Raw genomic sequence first — 23,240 nt, 5'->3', positions numbered from 1 at the left:
AACTATTTTTGCAAACATTTTTGCCAAATATTGTGTCAATACTTAAATAACATTATGTTAAAATATTTGAACCCAGCAAACACAGAAATGTTCTTAAAATGTGTTTTTCAAAACCTTTTAATAACATTTAAATGTCGGGTTATATAAAGGTCATGAAAACGTTTTTAAAACGTTATTGAAAATATTTTGGGCAAACATTTTTCGCAAAATATTTTTTCAACTCAAAAATAACATTCTGTTTAGAATGTTTTGTATCAAGTTTTCAATAATGTTTTTGGAATGTTATTAAAACGTTTTTATACCCTTTATATAACCCGACATTTAAACGTTTTTTGTAAAACATTTTTGTTTGCTGAGCAGTAGATTATCAAAAAATGATTTTTAAGGTTATGAAAACGTTTTATACTCTTGATATACCCTTTATATAACCCGACATTTAAACGTTTTCTGACAACCTTTTATAACCTTTTGCGAATGATGTCGAAAACGTTTTTGTGTTTGCTGGGCCCAGCAAACACAAAAACGTTTTAAAAACGTTTTTAATAAGTTATATTTTGGCTTTTGGTTAGGTAAAAACGTTTTAATAACATTAAAATGTCGGGTTATATAGAGGTCATGATAACGTTTTGAAACGTTTTGTATAAAAACACACTACAACAATATTTTTAAATGTTTTCAAAAAATGTTATTGTAAACTATTTTAGCAAACATTTTTGCCAAATATTGTGTCAATACTTAAATAACATTATGTTAAAATGTTTGAACCCAGCAAACACCGAAATGTTCTTAAAATGTTTTTTTTCAAAACCTTTTAATAACATTTAAATGTCGGGTTATATAAAGGTCATGAAAACGTTTTTAAAACGTTATTGAAAATATTTTGGGCAAACATTTTTCGCAAAATATTTTTTCAACCCCAAATAACATTTTGTTTAGAATGTTTTGTATCAAGTTTTCAAGAATGTTTTTGGAATGTTATTAAAACGTTTTATACCCTTTATATAACCCGACATTTAAACGTTTTCTGTAAAACATTTTTGTTTGCTGAGCACTAGATTATCAAAAAATGTCTTTTAAGGTTATGAAAACGTTTTATGCTCTTAATATACCCTTTATATAACCCGACATTTAAACATTTTCTGACAACCTTTTATAACCTTTTGCGAATGATGGCGAAAACGTTTTGTGTTTGCTGGGTAGATGATGCAGAGTAGACATTCATAAGTCTTGCAAAGATTCTTATACTTTCAGACATTAATGTTGATAATCCAATAATAAATTATGATCCAGTAATTATGATCCAGTAACTATAGATGAATATGATATTGGGTTATTTCATGTACAATCACATATTAATTTCTTTTGCAAGAGATGTCTATAATTATCAGCATATCATTTAAACAGTAGCAAGAAGTTTTAATGGTTATGTACAAGCTTCCTACAAGAATGCTGAAATCATAAGATTATTGACAATTTGCATCAAAGAGACTTCCTTTGTTTTGTATACCTTTCTAACTTTTAGAGGTTTATACTTTCCGCTGTTTGGTCATATAGAATTGTGTGCCGTTCTTAACTAAATTAGAACATTGAGGGCGCTATGTTTAAGTCTAATTTGCATATTTACAGGTGGTAAATACGCATAATCTGCCCATATAGTAAACGAAAAATGATCATAAATGAGATGTAGATTACGAACAAATGGATAATTCAGGAAACATATTAATAACAATAATTATAACATAAATTTTTAATCAAAATCTCATATTGCACTCAATATAATATTGCACTCAATATAATATTGCACCATTACTCATTATGTACTGATAAGATCTGTCTCAAATTAATTAAATTTCTGAACATGCCATAATATTTTAATGACAGTCTAATATTAGCATACGTTCTATGCCAAATGCTTTCTAAAGCTTATAACAATCAACATAGATCTTGTTAAAAGGGCATTTCGTGATCCACAGCCTCACCCCCCCACTTTTCTATTAAAAAAATGTATTTGTTTTATTCCACTGGCAACCTCTGTCTATATAATGTACAAAATATTTCTTGCAGATTAATTCGTTTAGCAAATCGTTGAATTACGTTCTGGTACACCAGAACGAAATTACAAAAGTAGCCTACGGAGCAGGGTCATACACATGATCATGCCTATTAAACTCGCAAATGCAAAATCCGAATCAACTGAAATTTTGGGAGTAAGCTTCTTTCCTGGATATATACTGAAAATGTCATAAAAGAGGATGCTAGGATCACAAAATACTCCTTTAAGTTAGGAGCCATATATTGTTCTTCTTATCATGCTAATGACCATTAAAATGGTTATGTAAGATTTTTTTGGGAACTATTAAAGAGCAATGATGTTGGTACTAATCAATGTGAGACAAACTCATTTATGAGTTATATACGAGTTATTATAATAATCAGTTAGTAATATCGAATTAATAAATTTGAATTAAACAATTCGTGACTGGAAGTGCCCATAGCGCTGCCATTATATATGTTACAATACCACCAAGTGACAAGTGATACCTCACATACACACGATTTTTAGAATAGCCTTGTTTTCAGAATTTTTATGAAAGTTATACAAAACCTATCTTGCTTATTTATTTTGTAATGAGGGTCTCCATCGACGGAAGTCTTCTTATACACTCATAAACTTCGTCGAAAATCACACATTTTGGTCTAATAATAATGGTCAAGCTTACTGCGTTCCCATTCAAAAGTAAAGAAAAACAGTCCACATCGTACAGGTCACCTCTCCCGATTTCCTGTTAACTAGTGCCGGTATTAATAAATTGAATATATGAATACAAAAGCCACCCAAGTCCATACTTAAGCCAAATTAAAGAGCAATGATGTTGGTACTAATCAATTTGAGACAAACTCATTTATGAGTTATATACGAGTTATTATAATAATCAGTTAGTAATATCGAATTAATAAATTTGAATTAAACAATTCGTGACTGGAAGTGCCCATAGCGCTGCCATTATACATGTTACAATACCACCAAGTGACAAGTGATACCTCACATACACACGATTTTTAGAATAGCCTTGTTTTCAGAATTTTTATGAAAGTTATACAAAACTTATCTTGCTTATTTATTTTGTAATGAGGGTCTCCATCGACGGAAGTCTTCTTATACACTCATAAACTTCGTCGAAAATCACACATTTTGGTCTAATAATAATGGTCAAGCTTACTGCGTTCCCATTCAAAAGTAAAGAAAAACAGTCCACATCGTACAGGTCACCTCTCCCGATTTCCTGTTAACTAGTGCCGGTATTAATGTTTAATGCGAATTAATCAATTTGGTATTGAAATAGTTATTATAATTATCACAATCGTAGTTATCACAGTTTTGCCTCCCGGCAAAAATTTAGGCATGAGTCATGCCCATGAACATGCCAAGATCTTGCCATGAACATGCCAAGAACATGCCCTATTTTCCCTAGCAACGGGCATGAATTTTCATGAATTTGGGAAATGTTGATGGGTTGTTCATGCTCACCCATGAATATTCATGCCCTTGCATGCATTTTTTTTGTCATGCGTGTAGTCAGAGCCTTGACATGTTCAGGGCATGTTCATGGGTAACTCATGGGCATGAATCGCGGTCAATGTCAAATTCTCTCTACTTTCATGCCCATAAATTCCTTATTCATGGGTAACTCATGGCATGAATCATGGTCAATGTCAAATTTTCTCTACTTCCATGCCCATTAATTTTTTAGTCAAGGGCGTCAATTACAATTTTAATGGGTTCAAAATTAACGACCCATGAATCCTTGATAGAGGATTTTCATGCCATATACAAAACAAAAGAATCAGAATGTCTTGCCATGTTCATGGCATTAACATGCCATGTTTATGGCATGATTTGCATAGCAACCAGTAGCGAATTTTGGGAATGCCCATGATTTATTTTTGCTTTCAGTGTTCAGAAATACCCTCTTCGTGAACGCAAAACTTTTGAGACCCCCTCACTCATATTAGGTACAAAACTATAACTATTTTGACCCCCACCCATTATAATGTACCATTCTATATCAAGAGCTTTCTATCCGATTCTTACCCAGCTGAACCCCCTCCCCCATGCTAGGTCCTGTTTTTACCTAGCTGGAGGGGTTTACACCCCTCAGCTAGGTATTGTAATGCTATCCGATTCTTCTTTCTTTCTGGCAACACATTTCAAAATGCTTCTACTCCTACACGTTACACCCTGCAGTTACGTAACTTGGACATATATATCGGCTATATCCAGTGCTCATAGGGTGTAAACAAAATTGGGGTCAAAGGTCATTAAAGGGACATTTCTGGTATATAACCAAATACCTTCAAAATGCTTCTTCTGCCACATATTACAAAGCACAATGATGTCACTTACACATATGCATCGGCTATACCCAGGGGCGGCGCCAGGGTATTTTGATAGGAGGGGGGGGGGCAAACATTTTATGAAATTTGTTATGCGGCGCGACAGCGCAGCCCATCGCGCTTGCGCCCGGCAGAATCCTGTCTAAGGGGGGTCAGAATTTGGAACATTTTCAAAATGAAAGCACAAATGAAGCCATTTGATGCAACATTTTCACCCTTTTGGGGGTTATTTATTTATTTTCCAACCGCATATTTTCATCGATTTCATTCACTGGCCCGACTTTCGGCACGCTGGTTTTAGGCATGGACCTACTCAATTACGTAGTAAATCCAACACCTTTTGGCAACAGAAACGGTTACAAATGTGCACGAAGTGCGCGAAAATTTGCATTGAAGATAAAACTGGTGAAATATGGTGGAAAAGTTAAATAAAGTCGCGCGAAAAGGTGCAACTTGAGAGCGTACCGAGCGAAAAAATAAAAGCAGGTTTTTTATGCTTTTTCAGTCAGAAAAGGGCTAAATTTGCCCATTCGCGAGCGTAGCGAGCGAAAAAATTGGGTTCTTTAGGAAAAAGTCCAAAACAGGTCCACCTTTTCAAAATCAGCCCCCAATGAATCCTGGCTACTCTCCTGGCCGTAATGAAGCCAATTGCTTATTTATATTGGTTCATAATACACTATCTGAGAGAGGCGTGCTAGTACGGTATAGGTTTTGGATATACAATGTGATGAAAGCCTGTAAAAATGTGTGATATCGGACTGAAAGTAAACTTATTTATAATGATTAGGCCTAATTGCTGGCACTGGTGACACACGACTTGCGTGTGTTGTCGCGTCAGGACAGTGATGTAGCCAGGATTTTTCCAAAATATTTGGGAGAAAAGGCAAGAGAGACCATGTAACTTTTATGGGGGGAAATTTGCCGAAAATGGGCCCAAAATATAAATACCAACAACTTTAAAACCGCGTAGGTCAGCATTCCACAAGGGGCAAGATGTCCGAAGGGGGAGTTTATGGCCAGGAAAGGGGAATGGCTCCTTTTCTTCTTCTCCCTCCTCCCTTTCTCTCCCTCCCTTTTCTCTCTCTCCTTCTTTTCTTTCTCTTTTTCCTTCCTTTTCCCTCTTTTTTTGGAAATCATAGGGGGGGCAATTGCCCCCTGCCCCCCCTGTGGCGCCGCCCCTGGCTATACCCAGTGCCCATAGCTTGTAAACAGAATTGGGGTTAAAGGTCATTAAAGGGGCATTTCTGGTATATAACCAAGCACCTTCAAAATGATTCTTCTGCCACATATTACATAGCACAATGACGTCACTTGCACATGTGCATCGGCTTTACCCAGTGTCTATAAATTGTTAACATAATTGGGGTCAAAGGTCATTAAGGGGGTAAAATCTTACAATTGCATTATATGGATATCTGTAAGGGGTATGGAGCTCAAACTCAGTGACAACGAATCTTATGACCAGGGGAACAATTTGTAGGGGTCAGGTCAAAGGTCATGCAGAGGTCAAATTGTAGAAATGCATTTCCTGGAAATCTGTAAGGGTACAGGACTCAAACTCCGTGACAACAAAGTTAATGATCAAGAGAACATGTTTGAACACTGTGCAGGGGTCAGGTCAAAGGTTATCTGGGGTCTTAGAATTTCATTTTCTGGACATCTGTCCTCAAACTCAGTGACAACAAATCTCATGACCTGGGGAACATTTAGCAGGAGTCAGGTCAAAGGTCATGCAGAGGTCAAATTTTCAAAATGCATTTTCTGGACATCTGCATGGGGTACGGGGCTCAAACTCAGTGACAACAAACTTAATGATCAAGAAAATATTTTGGAACACTATGCAGGGGTCAGGTCAAAGGTTATCTGGGGTCAAACAAATCTTAGAATTTCATTTTCTGGACATCTGTAAGAAGTACAGGGCTCAAACTTGGTGACAACAAACATCAAGACCAGGGGTACATTAAGGAACATCATGCATGGGTCAGGTCAAAGGTCATCTAGGGTCAAATCTTAGAATCGCATTATCTGTACATCTGTAACTCGTATGGGGCTCGAACTCGGTGATAACAAACCTCATGACCAGGGGAACATTTTTGGAACATCTTGCAAGGGTCAGATGCCTCCAAAACACCAACATGCCCCAGCTAGGTTTGTGGTCTATGACCACCATTTCCCACTAGTTGTTGTTGTTTTTTGTTTTGTTTTTTTGGGGTTTTTTTGTCTCTCATTTTTGTTGTTGACATTTTGAATTATAACACAGACAATGACTGAAGCGAGACAAGAGTACAGTACAACACCCATCCTATGGCAATTGTACTTAATGGCAATATAGTTAAACTGTGTAACTTTGGGCAATGATTTTTATTAAAGATTTTTCAACTGACATGACCCACCCTACCCCAGAAAAAGTGGTGGACAATCCGACAAACGCATTTTTTTCTTGCCTTATCGTAATGGAAGCTGCTTGAGTTGAAAGTTTGCAGATACATTATCAGTTATAGGCGCAGAATGCAAATTTTAGATATTATCAATGCATAAGAACAGACACCTTACACTACGGGGCACTTGACATACTCGTTGAGCTTCTTGAATGCTCCGGAAGCAGTAGTAAACATTGAGTGGTTCTAAAGCTTGGACTAGTCAAACCTTTCTTGTCGGTATATTACTTTTAAAAAGTACAAATAAAAAACGCTCAAATTATGGTGTTAAGAGGGTGTTAGTATTCGTTATATCATTTTATGTGTGAATCATCAAAGATATGTGTCACATTCAATAATAAAAATTCCCTTTAAAAGGGAAGGCCAGCCTCAATGCAGAAGAGGTCTTGTAAATAGTTTGGGTCACCGTGAAAGGCATTTTTAGGATCACGCTTACATCCATGTTACATGACAGTTCACCAAACCATCAATGGTGAGAACATGCACACTGAAACAGCAAAAAACATTAACTCCTATAACTCCTGTCAACTCTTTAATTCATTACTCCAAATTGTTCTGTATTTTTGTCTTTACTGCTTTTTACCCATGCTTATTATTAAAATCAAGAAATACACTGCAGTTGTTAGTTAATTCGCTATGTTAACTCAACTTACATGCACATTTTATTTTAAAATAATTTTATATTATTTCGCAATGTATAGTTTACTATAAAGTAGATAGGGGCAAGCACGTGATAAAGGACTGATCATTCACTACAATCTTCACTTTTAAACTGTATTTTTTGAATGTGTTGATTGTTAGTCCGAAACTCCTGCAAAGCTATGGACATGGCATCTTACCTACTCCATTCTGTAATAGTCTGCATTGTGTGTTTTCTCAGTCTTCAATCATTTTGTTGAATGTAATTTTATGAATCAAATAAAAAAGATCGAAATTGGCCTCACTTTAGTTATGTGCCATTTTACAGTATTTATAATTTATAAAGTAAGACAATTATTTATTTATTTTCTATAAGTGCATGTCAAAATATGGGATATATTGTTCAATATTATAGCTAGCCCCTAAAAACTTTATTTTCAATCGGATTTTTCCAGTTGAAAAGACAAAACTGATGTTAAAGATAGCAATAATATCATCAATAACATTTTGAGTCAATTTTATCCATAAAACGATACAGGATAGGATAGATAATTACTTTGACTTCAACGTGGTCCATATAATGAAGATTTTGATTCTACAACATTATTAGATCTGTTATCAACATATCAATTATGCACTCACAGGCAACCAAACATCATGCTATGCTCAGTAGTCCACTGATATGACCTCGTGATCATTCCCCCGCTTTGACCATGTCATTTTTTTTGATATGCTAATTGCTGAACAAGTTTATGTTTATATGTGTAGGCCTAACCTATGATAACTTTTTAAGTCATAATTAATTCAAACATAACTTCGGCAATACTCAATCGTTTTCGTTCGTTGAAACGGCAAAACATACTTTCTTTTCCTTGCAAATCGAATTAGCAGACATCAAAAACATTTCCACCACGCGAAGTAAAAAAATAATTCATACCAATAGAAGAAGGCTATAATCTTAGCTAATCTTTAGTGTACACAAACCACATCTCAGAATTAGGTACCAGCCCTATGGTCTGGCGAAAACAAGTATCAAAATCGGGGGGGTATAACAGAAATGACCATACGGCCGGGTATGCCTCCCAGTGGCGTAACTACGGGGGCAACAGCATCGATTCTGCGCCCCTCCAAGCGATGAAACTCAAAATTTCAGACGCCAGGGGTTGTGGCGTGCAGGGTTAAGGATGCATCATCCCCCCATTCTTGAAACCGCGCGCAAAATTTAGGACAAATAAAGCTTACCACTAATTAATTTTGGTTACTAGAAGTTGAATATCGGTCTTAAACTGTTCTTTCCAATTGATTTTGTGTTATTTTTGTTGTGTGTTTTTTGTTTGTTTGTTTGTTTTTGTTTTGTTTCTCTTTTTTGTTGTTGACATTTTGAATTATAACACAGACAATGACTGAAGCGAGACAAGAGTACAGTACAACACACATCCTATGGCAATTGTACTTATGGCAATATAGTTAAACTGTGTAACTTTGGGCAATGATTTTTATTAAGGGGGTACTACACACCTGGCCAATTTTGTGCCTATTTTTGCATTTTTCTCAAAAATTATAGTGCATTGGTGACAAGTAAGATATGTATATTATAGGGGCAAGGACTACAACCACTGCACTGAAAATTCAGGAACTCAAGGCAAGTAGTTATTGATTTATTTATCAAATATTGGTTTTCCCTCATTTTTGACTGTAATTCCACAACTGTTGTCTGTGCTGAAATAAAACTTTCAGTGCAGTAGTTGTAGTCCTTGCCCCTATAATATACATATCTTACTTGTCATCAATGCTCTATAATTTTTGAGAAAAATGCAAAAATAGGCACACAATTGGGCAGGGGTGTTTTACCCCCTTAAAGGTTTTTCATCTGAAATGACCCACCCTACCCCAGAAAAAGTGGCGGACAATCCGACAAACGCATTTTGTTTCTCTTGCCTTATCGTAATGGAAGCTGCTTGAGTTGAAAGTTTGCAGATACATTATAGGCGCAGAATGCAAATTTTAGATATTATCAATGCATAAGAACAGACACCTTACACTACGGGGCACTTGACATACTCGTTGAGCTTCTTGAATGCTCCGGAAGCAGTAGTAAACATTCCCTCATTTCAAATATATAGTTTTGGTTTCTCTTTTGTTCAGAAACCAAAAATCAAGGGATTAAAAAGTAGAGCTGATCTAATCTGCAATCATAACACTATTATGCTGGGAGGACACAGTATAGGGTATAACCAGAAGTATACAATAGCCTATTGTGCTAACATAATTATTATCATGATTGATATCGGAAATCTATCCCGCGGACGACAGTTGATGCTCTCTGTCGAAGGTAGGTGGCATATTACACTCACGAGTTCTAGGCCTAGAAATCATATACATATGCGCGTATACTGAAGGATGGGGTGGGGTGGGGGAATTTGTTTGTTTGTATGAAACATAAACGATGCATGGAGATGATTTGATTATGAATTAGTTTATTATCCCCGGGAAGCACAACCCATACCTCTTTAAGAGGGGCTCCCTCCCTATATAACCACCTCTTTCCTAAATTACCCCTTTCCCCCTCCTCCTCCCCTACATTCGATATCTTCATCTCGAGCTCCCCTCCCCGTTCTCTTTCACTTCCAATGCTCTCTCTCATATGTTTCTCTCTCTCCCGGCCCATATCCCCCTTTCCCTTCAACCCCCCCCCCACACACACACACACACACACACACACACACCCCAATCTTCTCCCTCTATCTTCTACTTTTGCAGTAAAAATTGCTTCAGTAAAAGTCATTAGGTTATTAGAGGTCATATAATGGCCTTCCATCGATTCTGGTACATGGGATTAAGGACATGAATCGATTTTGTTTATAGCACCTATACAATTACAGTAGTGGCCCTTTTGTAATGTCGAATGCAAATATTTCGATGGTCTATATATTTTCACAGTGAAATCAGCTTAGGCTATTTCGTAGTCTCAAGCCAATGCTTTCAAACTAAATCAATGCTTTCAAATGTAGACTGTTTTGTTCGACTTCTCTGCTCGTGAATATTGCACTGCGAAATTTAAACATTTCTTTTGTATACTTAGATCAGGTAACTCGAAAATCCTGTAATTTTATTCGTCACACCACTTATAAGAAACTGAAACCAAAACCGAAACTACCTGTCACAAATGTTTAGTTTTAAACAAAAGGTAGAAACAAAGAGATCGATATCTTGTGATTCAAGTGGTTAGGCAGGACAATAGGAAACCACGTGACCAAAACCAAAACCAAAACTAAAACTATATATTTGAAATGAGGCAATGAGTGGTTCTAAAGCGTGGACTAGTCAAACCTTTCTTGTCGGTATATTGCTTTTAAAAAGTACACATAAAAAACACTCAAATTATGGTGTTAAAAGGGTGTTAGTATTCGTTATATCATTTTATGTGTGAATCATCAAAGATATGTGTCACATTCAATAAAAACAAGTATCAAAATCGGGGGGGTATAACAGAAATGACCATACGGCCGGGTATGCCTCCCAGTGGCGTAACTACGGGGGCAACAGCATCGATTCTGCGCCCCTCCAAGCGATGAAACTCAAAATTCGCGCGCATTTCAGACGCCAGGGGTTGTGGCGTGCAGGGATAAGCAGGCGGCGGATGACATGATCGAGCCGGCAACTCGTGAAACCGCCCGGCCGTATGGCATTTTCCATATACTCGGTTAGTTTTGTGGGGTTCATTATCGAACCCCAACGGTTTTAGCTTGTATTTATATTATTTATCAACATAGGCCTATTTGTTTGTGATATTTCAAGCGTTTTAAAATTTCAAAATAATCCCATTCAATTACACGGTTGACGATGAAAATTTACTGAATTTAGGGACTGCACGTCATACACCACCTGGGGATAAGGATGAATAATCCCCCCATTCTTGAAACCGCGCGCAAAATTTAGGACAAATAAAGCTTACCACTAATTAATTTTGGTTACTAGAAGTTGAATATCGGTCTTAAACTGTTCTTTCCAATTGATTTTGTGCTATTTTTGTTGTGTGTTTTTTGTTTGTTTGTTTGTTTTTGTTTTGTTTCTCTTTTTTGTTGTTGACATTTTGAATTATAACACAGACAATGACTGAAGCGAGACAAGAGTACAGTACAACACCCATCCTATGGCAATTGTACTTATGGCAATATAGTTAAACTGTGTAACTTTGGGCAATGATTTTTATTAAGGGGGTACTACACCCCTGGCCAATTTTGTGGCTATTTTTGCATTTTTCTCAAAAATTATAGTGCATTGGTGACAAGTAAGATATGTATATTATAGGGGCAAGGACTACAACCACTGCACTGAAAATTCAGGAACTCAAGGCAAGTACTTATTGATTTATTTATCAAATATTGGTTTTCCCTCATTTTTGACTGTAATTCCACAACTGTTGTCTGTGCTGAAATAAAACTTTCAGTGCAGTAGTTGTAGTCCTTGCCCCTATAATATACATATCTTACTTGTCATCAATGCTCTATAATTTTTGAGAAAAATGCAAAAATAGGCACAAAATTGGGCAGGGGTGTAGTACCCCCTTAAAGGTTTTTCAACTGAAATGACCCACCCTACCCCAGAAAAAGTGGCGGACAATCCGACAAACGCATTTTGTTTCTCTTGCCTTATCGTAATGGAAGCTGCTTGAGTTCAAAGTTTGCAGATACATTATCAGTTATAGGCGCAGAATGCAAATTTTAGATATTATCAATGCATAAGAACAGACACCTTACACTACGGGGCACTTGACATACTCGTTGAGCTTCTTGAATGCTCCGGAAGCAGTAGTAAACATTGAGTGGTTCTAAAGCGTGGACTAGTCAAACCTTTCTTGTCGGAATATTGCTTTTAAAAAGTACAAATAAAAAACACTCAAATTATGGTGTTAAAAGGGTGTTAGTATTCGTTATATCATTTCATGTGTGAATCATAAAAGATATGTGTCACATTCAATAAAAACAAGTATCAAAATCGGGGGGGGTATAACAGAAATGACCATACGGCCGGGTATGCCTCCCAGTGGCGTAACTACGGGGGCAACAGCATCGATTCTGCGCCCCTCCAAGCGATGAAACTCAACATTTTCGCGTGCTTCGCGCCCATTTCAACACAAAATCAATTGAAAGAACATTTTAAGACCGATATTCAACTTCTAGTAACCAAAATTAATTAGTGGTAAGCTTTATTTGTTCTAAATTTTGCGCGCGGTTTCAAGAATGGGGGGATTATGTATCCTTAACCCCGGACGCCACAACCCCTGGCGTCTAAGATATTCATGGGTGGGGGTAGTGGCGCCAATTTTGTTTCTTGCCCCGAGCGCTACCAACCCTAGTTCCGCTAATGATGCCTCCCCAGAAAGAGTCCTATTTTTGGACAGCACAGCTCCCAGAGACCCATGAATTTATCAAAACAAAGCGCTGAAACCCCTTGATTTTGATCATTTCAGCTCTAAAAGAACCTTAAATTGCTTGCTCATTCCTCAGATTTTGGGTTTTTACGGCACGATTTAGGGTGCAAAAAATGTATATACATTCTGTGGTGTCAAAATCATGACAAACCTAGCCATTCCAGCACAGCCTCTACTCCAAAAGTGGTCGAAAGTGCTCAACCACTATAAATAGTGGGGGCGTAATACTTTTGGAGTAAAGACTGTGCTGGAATGGCTAGGTTTGTCACGATTTTGACACCACAGAATGTATATACATGTATATGCATTTGTGTTAAGTTGAAACCATGACAAATTATCCGTCTGATGATCGGTATACTCGATGATCGTAAGTGAGGGTATCCTGTGAAACTAGTAGTAACGGTTGCCTTTTCCAGAGGTCTATACTTTGAATATGTTTCTACGCTCACCTGTAATGGGTTTGAGCACTTTTAATTCCAAAGTGAGTCACCTGAAAAATAATACTTGTAAAACAAAAGTTATCCACTCGCACAATTTGTTGAGACAGGCTGTATAGCTCACGGTGATGTGCGTTTGAAAGTTGGGAAAATCCTTCATCAGCGGGCCAAGTTAAAGCCTATCAAAATCGAAAATTTTACACTAAATGACTGAATTTCACGCCTAATTTTAACACTAGGATTTGAAAATATATATATACTATCAAGCATTATACTTTTCCTGACATTTACTGAAAAAGGGAAAATTGTTGTTTTTCATTTAACCGAGAAACTTAATTTTACATTGAAAAGGTGTAACTCAAACTTTTGCTCATTTCAACACGAAAATTCGATCGTTCGTATTGCCTCGTTAAATGACCGAGTGAACCTTGTACAACAATAGCCATCGGTTGACTAGAGTTCTGAGTGCATACACCAATTTGAATAATGTATGGAGTCGCTGCAACCAAAACATGTATGCAGCTAGATAACTGTGGAAATCAGGACGCTTCTTACATGGAAATGTTTGGAGGGAAATATTCTGCTCCAATATAAAACAAAAACGAAAAACGCTCATACAAACTTTTGATAACACTAAAAAAGAAAACAACCATTTCATAAAAGTTTTTCCTTGTTTTGGTTTATTTTATATTCCTTTTTCGTTTATTGATTTCAGAAACAAATTCCATGCAGATATGAGTGTTATATGTGACAAGTAAATCCCTTGTGGGTGACTTTTTTTTCCTTCTGCACAGTAATTATTAAGAACTTGTTTTTAAAAACCATATCACTATGTACATACACGATTAAGTATACTGTAATAACACTCAGTTGTTATAAACTGATTAGTATAGGGCGCTATGGGGTGATTTTTGAGTTAGTGTTCTTACATTAGTGGAACCAATGTTTGTTAGCATCTTTACACCCGAAAGGATTAAACTAGAATTGGTTCCATTTTTATGTCCCTATACTTCCCACGAGGGGTCGAAGGTCATAACGGGGACAAAAGTTAATATCTGTTCTATCATGCTGTAATATACCCCAAATTGTTCCTCTCATTACTGGGAATAAAAAAGGCAATTGTCGTGCCGTAAAACCTCGTCTACAAGCATATAGTGCGCTTTTGATGAAAGCTAAATTAATCCAGGCGCCACCCATCAACAAAATTAGAACATTATAGAGTTTTAGCAAATCAATTATTGATACAAGCATATGCAAACAAGTACTCTTGTAGGACCAATCTATTGTATTGGCATATTTAAGTCTGTCTCGTTTTAATTTAGCTTTCATCAAAAACGCACTATATGCTTATAGACGAGGTTTTACGGTATTGCACTAAGGTGTTTAGCTCAGGAGTTATAGAGTAAATGTAAAATGTTAAATATCTCGTGCACAGAAGCCAAATTTTCGAAATGCACCGATTTGTCTTAAATTACTCCTCTCAATAATATCAAAATTAGGCATAATAATATCCCGGTTATCCAAATGATCTAAAATATCAAAATTAGTCTAATTAGGCACAATAATATCCAAATTAGACATAACAATATCCTAATTATCTAAAAAGTCCATAATATTCTTAATAATATCCACATTAAATGGCACACTCAAAATGACATCGATGAATCAAGACCTGCAAATCACACTAGATCATACGACTTTAGAAAGAGTGTATCAAACTAAACTCCTTGGTGTACTCGGCAGAGGGTAAAGGGACACAACGTCCTATGCAGTTAAGAGGGTACTCTACCCCTGCCCAATTTTGTGCCTATTTTTGTCTTTTTCTCAAAATTATAGCGCATTGGGGACAAGCAAAGCCTAAGTAAGATATGTATATTATACAATTATATTTCAGCACAGACAACAGTTGTGGAGTTACAGTCAAAAATGAGGGAAAACCAATATTTGATCAATAAATCAACAACTACTCATTTTGAGTTGCTGAATTTTCAGTACAGTAGTTGTAGTCCTTGCCCCTATAATTTTCATATCTTACATGTCACCAATGTGCTATGATGTTTGAGAAAAACGCAAAAATAGGCAAAAATTGGTCAGGGGTGTAGTTCCCCCTTAAGTCAAGTAAGTCAAGTATCAAACTAAATTCCTTGGTGTACTAAACAGACGAATGTCTCACCAGGATATCATGCCACATAGACTGTGTATCTAAAACTATTTCAAGAAAATGATGAATAAATTGAAACATATTGTTCCTATTATCTTACACACTTCAATAATATGCCTTAAATAATCTAAGGTATCAAAAGTATCCTAATTTGCCACAATAATATGAAAATTAGTTATAATAATATCCCAATTCTCTAAAATATCCTTAATAATGTCCAAATTATCTGAAATACACAAATTATCCTTATTAGCCGCAATAATATCAAAATGATCTAAAATATTCAAATCATCTGAAATATCCTAATTAGCCCTAATGATATCCAAATTATCTAAAATATCCAAATTAGCCTTAATAATATCCAAATCATCTAAAATATCCCAGTTATAATAATTAGCCTTAATAGTATCCAAATTATCTAATATATCCACAATAGCCCAAATGAAATCACAATTATCTAAACATCAAACTTATCTGAAATCTGAATAATAAAAAGTTATCCTAATTAGCAATAATAATATCTAAATTAGCCATTTTAAAATATCCAAACTACCATAAAATCTGAATTATCTAAACATTAAAATTATCCTAATTAGCAACAATGATATTCTAATATCAGTCATGATAATAATTATCCCAATTAATTTAAATATCCATAATATCCTTAACAATATCCAAATTATCCTAATTAGGCATAATAATATCAAAATTAGTTATAATAATATCTCAGTAGCAGCGTGTATACTGATATTGGACTCTGTCATGTTTGACATTTGCTTAAAAAGTTACCTTTTTCAGAGTCTTCATTGAGCAGCGACGTAGCTTGCGACACCATCACGGCGTCTTCATTCAGCGTAGTGATGTTTTGTTTACAATCCTCCGGTCACATGACCACCCCCCAAACATGACAGAGTCCAATATCAGTATACACGCTGCTATTTTACGTCAACACGGACGCGATGTCCTCAAAATCCTCCGAAAAGCGGAAAATATCACCACCAAAATTGCAAGATGGACGAACCACCGTATTTTTAATATCAGATGCGCGAAGGTCGACATCACACCCTGCAGCATAAAACTGAAATCCGCCGTCACGGGAATCAAAGCTAATAAAGTAATCCATAAAGCTGAAAAACAACTTTTGGATATTAGAATCAGAAATTGCTCGTTCACGATCTCGAAATTACAAGACGAGCTGCAGAATTTGGAAACCAATTTGTTTACCGCCATAAGCGATCAAGAGAAACAGGAAGTGGAACAACATCTCTCGCGCATGCGTAGTCAGGAATTTGACAAAGTGAAATGTAAACAACGTGAGAAATTCGGTAAATTGGTGACAGCCAAGCAAGAGTTTTTGCTCAAAAATCGAGCGGAAGAGAATGACATAGATAGGAATAGATGGGTCATCAATAAATCGGACAGGATACTGAGTGAAAATGAGAAATCTGTGCTTGAAAAAGGACTTAACTACGCCGTCACGCCGCGGGAAATTCCGATGAAAGAATACATTGTAAACACGGAAGTAGCATGTCGCCAACTCGCCCCAGCTAAAGCTCAAAGCTTACGAGCGGATGTTGTTAAGTGTCTTCGCAAATCCAAAGTGCCGCCGTGTAACATCAAGAAAGGTGAGCAGAAAGCTCTGTTTGACTTGAAAAAAGATGAAAATATTACGATCTTACCGGCCGACAAAGGTCGTGCCACTGTAGTCCTTAATACCAGTGACTATGAAGATAAGATGGAGTCTTTGCTCAATGATCAAACCACATACCAAAAGCTAGCCAAAGACCCCACGCCAGCATACAAACGTGAGCTTATTGGTATAATACGCGAATGGCAACACAGTGATCCCATTCCTCAAGACATTAAACACAAAATCTACCCCACAACTGAGGAAGTCCCTAAAGTCTATGGCACTCCCAAAATTCACAAACCGGAAGCTCCTCTCCGACCCATAGTGTCTAGCATTGGCAGTCTGAGTTACAATGCAGCCAAAGTACTTGCCAATATCCTCAGTCCCTTAGTAGGTAAAACTGAACACCACATCCACAACAGTGGTGAGTTCGTGGAAAAAGTTAAGAACTTGGAAGTACCTCCAGGGCAGAAGTTGATATCATATGATGTCTCTGCCCTTTTCACGAGCATTCCCGTACCAGACGCGATTCAAGCTGTCAGGGACAAATTGGAGAAAGACGCTACGCTAAAGGATCGCACCCCCCTCAAAATTAACCATATCCTGGAACTCCTCACTTTTTGTCTCAATACCACCTATTTTGTTTACAAAGGACAATATTACAAGCAAACCCATGGTGCGGCGATGGGTTCCCCCGTCTCTCCCATTGTGGCCAACCTATACATGGAGAGTTTCGAGGTCAAGGCTCTTGCTACAGCCCCTCGCCCCCCGTCGAAATGGTTTCGCTATGTCGACGATACGTTCGTCCTCATCCACGAATATGACATAGATGGATTTACATCGCACATCAACAGCCTAGACAAGAACATTAAGTTCACAAACGAACCCGAACAGGAGGGTAAACTCCCGTTCTTGGACACTTGTATTCATGTTGAGGATGACGGTAGCATCAAGGTCACCATATATCGCAAACCAACACACACTGACCAATACCTCAATTTTGACTCGAACCACCATCTGGAGCACAAAAGGTCAGTGGTTAGAACGCTAATGGACAGAGTGGACAAATTAGTCACTACAGAGGAGGACAAACAACAGGAAACGAGCCATGTAAAATCTGCACTTAAGGCAAACGGCTATAAGTCCTGGATGTTTAAAACCCCAAACCAAAGAAAAGAAAGATCGCAAAGAAACAACTGGACAGTATGAGAGAAAAATCAATGTCCCGCTGCCATACATCAAAGGACTTTCTGAGAAACTTTCCTATATTTTCCGTGACCACGGGGTCAACGCTTACCACAAACCGGTCAATACCATCAGATCTTTCCTAGTACATCCGAAGGACAAAACCCCAAAACCCAACAAATGTGGTGTAATCTACAAAATCAGTTGCCCCGACTGTGAGAACACTTATGTTGGTGAGACAAGCAGATCTCTCGGCACCCGTTTCAAAGAACATACTAGAACCACTGCCCCCCGAACAGCAGTCGGTGATCACAAAGCTGATCATAAACATGATATTAGTATTGAAGATGTGGAAGTCATCGGCAGAGAAGACCATTTTGGAACAGAAAGATCAGGAAGCCATAGAGATTAAGACACAAAGACCCACGCTCAACAGGGACGCCGGATACGACCTGCCCGCCATCTACAATGATCTGCTGACACTTGACCACCCATCGGGTGGTCATGTGACCGGAGGATTGTAAACAAAACATCACTACGCTGAATGAAGACGCCGTGATGGTGTCGCAAGCTACGTCCCTGCTCAATGAAGACTCTGAAAAAGGTAACTTTTTAAGCAAATATCTCAGTAATCAAAAATGTCCATAATTTATCTATACTACTTAAATAATGAGCGGTCTCTGTATGTGTGTCCGGCTATGCGTTCCGCCGCGCTTCGCCGCATCAATGCGATATTTCGGATATGGATTGGTACACGGAAATGCATGCTGACCAGGTGGGTTTAAAGATCATCGGAGGTCAAAGGTCAAAAATTCAAACTTTGACCGATCGGACTCAAATTTGGTGGGATGAATCCTTGATACGAGGGAAACACGTGTGCGAAATATAATCTAGGTCAACCGAGGTCAAAGGTCATATAAGGGCTAAATTTAAACTATGCCCGAATGGGCTTTAACTTGGTGGGTGGAATCCTTCGTATGAGGAAAGCACGAAAAATGGGGCTAAATTTTCAACTTAGCCCGATTGAGCTTAAACTTGGTGAATGTAAATCTCCATATCACGGGAGCATAAACAAAATCAGAGGTCACCCGACGTCATAGGTCAAAGGTTTAAATATGCCCGATTAGGCTCAAATGTGGTAAAAAGAACCCTCGATATGACGGGAACATGGCAAAAAGTCAGAAAGGGGTCATCAGGGCTCAAACATTATTGCTATCATGCTGCCTGTGCTTCCACAGCTATAGGTGCACCTAATAAAATAATAAGCAGTGTCTGTCTGTGTGCCCGGCTATGCGTTTCGACGCATCGATGTGATATTTCGGATATAGATCGGTATCGAAAAAACATGTTGATCGGGAGGTTTGAAAGGTCATCCGAGGTCAAAGGTCAAAATTTCAAACTTTGTCCGATTGGGTCCAAACTTGGTGGGTGGAATCCTTAATGCAAGGGAAATATACGCGCAATATAAAATTGAGGTCAACCGAGGTCAAAGGTCATCTAGGAGAAAATACCCCAAGAAGATAAGACTGAAATAAAGCAGCAAGTGTATAAAATGGTGTGTACTGGGCAACTCTGGAAGTCATATGGGGTCATTGGGGGTCAAACAGCATATGGTACTCTCTCGTACAGCTACATTGCCCTCACAGCTACAGGTACCCTAGTACTTCTAAAATAATGAGTGAAGTGTGTGTGCCTGTGTGTCTGTCTGTCCGGCTACAATGTATGCGTTTCGCCACGCTTCGACGCATCGATCTGATATTTCGGATATGGATTTGGTAACGGGAAAGGCATGTTGACTGGGCGTTTTTAAAGGTCACCGAGGTCAAAATTTTAAACTTCATCCGATTGGGCTCAAACCTAGTGGGTTGAATCGTCGATAAGAGGGGAATATATGTGCGAAATACAATGGAGGTTAGCCTAGGTCAAAGGTAAATTAGGGGCTAAATTTAAACTTTCGATTGGGCTTAAACTTGGTGCAAGCAATCCTTGATACCAGGGAAATACGTGTGCGAAATAAAATGAAGGTCAACCGAGGTCAAATGTCATTACTGACGGAGGGTTCAAATTTCAAACTTTGTCCGATTATGCTTAAACTTGGTGGGTGGAATATTTTAATGATGAATATCTCCCGTAAATGATTTCGTCTAAAGAAACCAGATGTGGTTCCTTGCACTTGAATATATGTGTTGCATAGATATGATAGTCGTTAGCTTGCGTCTAGAGAAAGAAGCTTGCGTCTTGAAGTCAAAAACTGACAATAATTTTGATTTTATATGTGCCGAATTATATAGCGCGTGGGTAGTCTAAAAGCATATGACCTATGTCGTACCATGCTGGACTCACACACAGCGAGGTCAGTCACCGGGCAATTGTCAGTAGCCTAAGTCAGATGTCCTTCGGCCCATTATGCGTCTCATAACTATTAACAAAATGGCCATGCGTGGCGGTGGATTCAACCTACCATGAAGATATCGGGGCGATGACACTGTGCCCGTTCAACTTTAAAATAAACTGGTGTCTAGATTTAATCATAGTTGAGCCAGCAATTTATTGTAGAACATAAATTTATTTATTTTATTTTATTTTACAAATTCGGCTTAAATACATCACAATATATACATAAGGAAACAAAAGTGAAATAGACCCAATGGGCTAGCCAGGAAGAGTCAGAAGCATCAAGACACTGTTCACCTTGGTCTGGGGCGGACATTTTAAAAATGAATTTAGAAGAGCAGTTACCAAGAGGTGCGACTCCTCCAACCCATCGGGGCAATTACATATAAGATATATACTATTGCACTATTTAAACAAAATATGTCTACATCCGCATCACAATTTTCACCCGTCAGCCACAACACGTGCCGCCACCCACCCCACCCCCACATACCAGTCAGGAACAAACACCAGACCCATGCTGTGCGTAGGCCACTCAAAACCACCCCTAAGTCAAAACCATCCCCAAATCTACCTAACAAAAACAGGAGCTTGCGAACAGACACGATCACACCATGAAATAGGAGATTTCTAGATTTGTTTTCTAACCAAAACAGATTCAAGATCTCACACCCACCACGAATATATAATGTTGTCATCTACCATGTCTACCGCATTTTCATTAATTTACATTTACCGACAGTATCCGCCTCATTCTGTCGCGTTGAGTTATATATCTATTGAATTTTACATCCTAATATTTCGAATCTCAGCATGTAATAGTAACCACCTTTAGTCAGACAGGTGATGCGTACAATCCGGACATACACTGGTTCAGAAAATGTTGTGGTCACCTCGGTGTTCTTGTCCACGTTGCCCTGAAATATCTGTAGGATCGAGAGATAATGTTATGAGTCAGTAACAAAACTACTTCACAGAGTTATGATTGCCTGTTTTCAAGCATCTATATCTCAGATTATTTGTGACATGTTCATATCATGTTTCATATCAATGGATAGCTACATTTTATCACTTTACAATGACATCACATTTAAACCAAATACCTTTTTCGCGATGGGGTCTCAAACAGAATGTGCCAAATTGACCATTATTCTGTGCTCATGTGCTCAAACAACACTAGTCACTAACCTCAATAGCGGGTGGAAAACCATACACAGCAAGCGCAGCCAGGCACCTCCTCCCATGCATGCTGCTTACCAACCTGGTCACACGTTGCTGTGAATGGCATTCCATTCTTTAACCAGAATTTGTCATTTAATGTGATTGCATCGGCTACTCTGGCACGTACAGTACGACCAAGCTGGTCTCACGAGTGTTCAATCGGGTTGAGGTCTGATGGGCTGATGGGCTGATGGCAGGCCATTTTATTCTCTCCACTCCTATATTCTGGTGTAAGTAGTCGTTGACTACCTGGCTCTGTTGGGGGCGAGCGTTGTCATCTTTGAGAATTGCATTAAGTCCCAGATTGTGAAAATATGGGATTGCAGCTTGCTGCACAGAATAATGGTAACTTTGGTACATTCGGTATGAGACCCCTCTCATTCACAGACGTGTATTTGGCGTGGGAAAGGTGGTTGTTTCAAATGTGGTGTCATTGTAAAGGTGAATAAAGTAGCTAAAAAGCTAAAAAACTAGCTAAAGTAGATAAAATAGATCTATTGATATGCAACACGTCATGAACATGTCACAAATAATCTAGGATTTTGATGCTTGAAAAATATTTCCAAACTTTTGCATAGTGCACTTTTGTCCACGGCAAATTCACCGTTACCTTTTCAGCCATAAACCCGCTTAGTGAAGATTAAACCGAAATATGCAGTACTAGCTAAACCATTATAGTAATCTATTGTCCAATGCAAATTTCTTACCACGTGATAATATTAATCCAATGAGCTTCCGAATTGTCCGCTACGGTCGACTAATCCAATCGATAATGATGCTATTGACATTAACGGGCGGAGCTCCACTTAGTTTTGGGGTATTTTTACTGGTTTGCTACCATTTACTTATCAAGGCGGTCCCCGTTGTTATAAGGACTATTCTAATAATTTAAAGATTGACATGTAGAGAATAAACCATATTGATTGACAGAAAGTGCTTAATTTGTACCTATTACGGTTTTGTGGCACCCATCTTCCAAATGCGACCAAGTCAGGGCGGCCCGGTGAAGCAAAATGTGCATTGGATTAACACGGGAGTTTGGATAAGATATAGGTTTCCTTTCTCATACAAATGTATGGTCTCCGTTTTTAAAGCTTGTACCGGGTTAAAAATTCAGATATTTTGAAAAGAATAAGTAATTGAAACATAGAGCAAGTACTAAAATCATAGCTTTTATACTTTTTGATATATGACGCTAACAAGTGCATCTCCTTTATCTACAACACAGCGCTACCAGTACGGGTCAATTGCCTATTGTGAGTGCCCCTGTGTTGTGTGCATACATGTAGTTAACAATAACTGCATG

General features: G+C 37.9%; 1 protein-coding gene across 1 annotated transcript; it reads left to right on the top strand.

The window, feature by feature from the left end:
* Positions 1-16,777: 16,777 nt before the first annotated feature.
* LOC140139158 (uncharacterized) lies at positions 16,778-18,343 on the top strand. The gene has a single exon (XM_072160939.1). The coding sequence runs from the start codon at positions 16,778-16,780 to the stop codon at positions 18,341-18,343; it is 1,566 nt and encodes a 521-aa protein (XP_072017040.1).
* The last annotated feature ends 4,897 nt before the right edge of the window (positions 18,344-23,240 follow it).

This window comes from Amphiura filiformis, chromosome 18, assembly GCF_039555335.1.
Source record: "Amphiura filiformis chromosome 18, Afil_fr2py, whole genome shotgun sequence".
In the NCBI taxonomy this organism is placed as follows: Eukaryota; Metazoa; Echinodermata; class Ophiuroidea; order Amphilepidida; family Amphiuridae; genus Amphiura; species Amphiura filiformis.
Note: the sequence above shows the minus strand (reverse complement) of the source record. Positions and strands in the feature narration are given on the sequence as shown.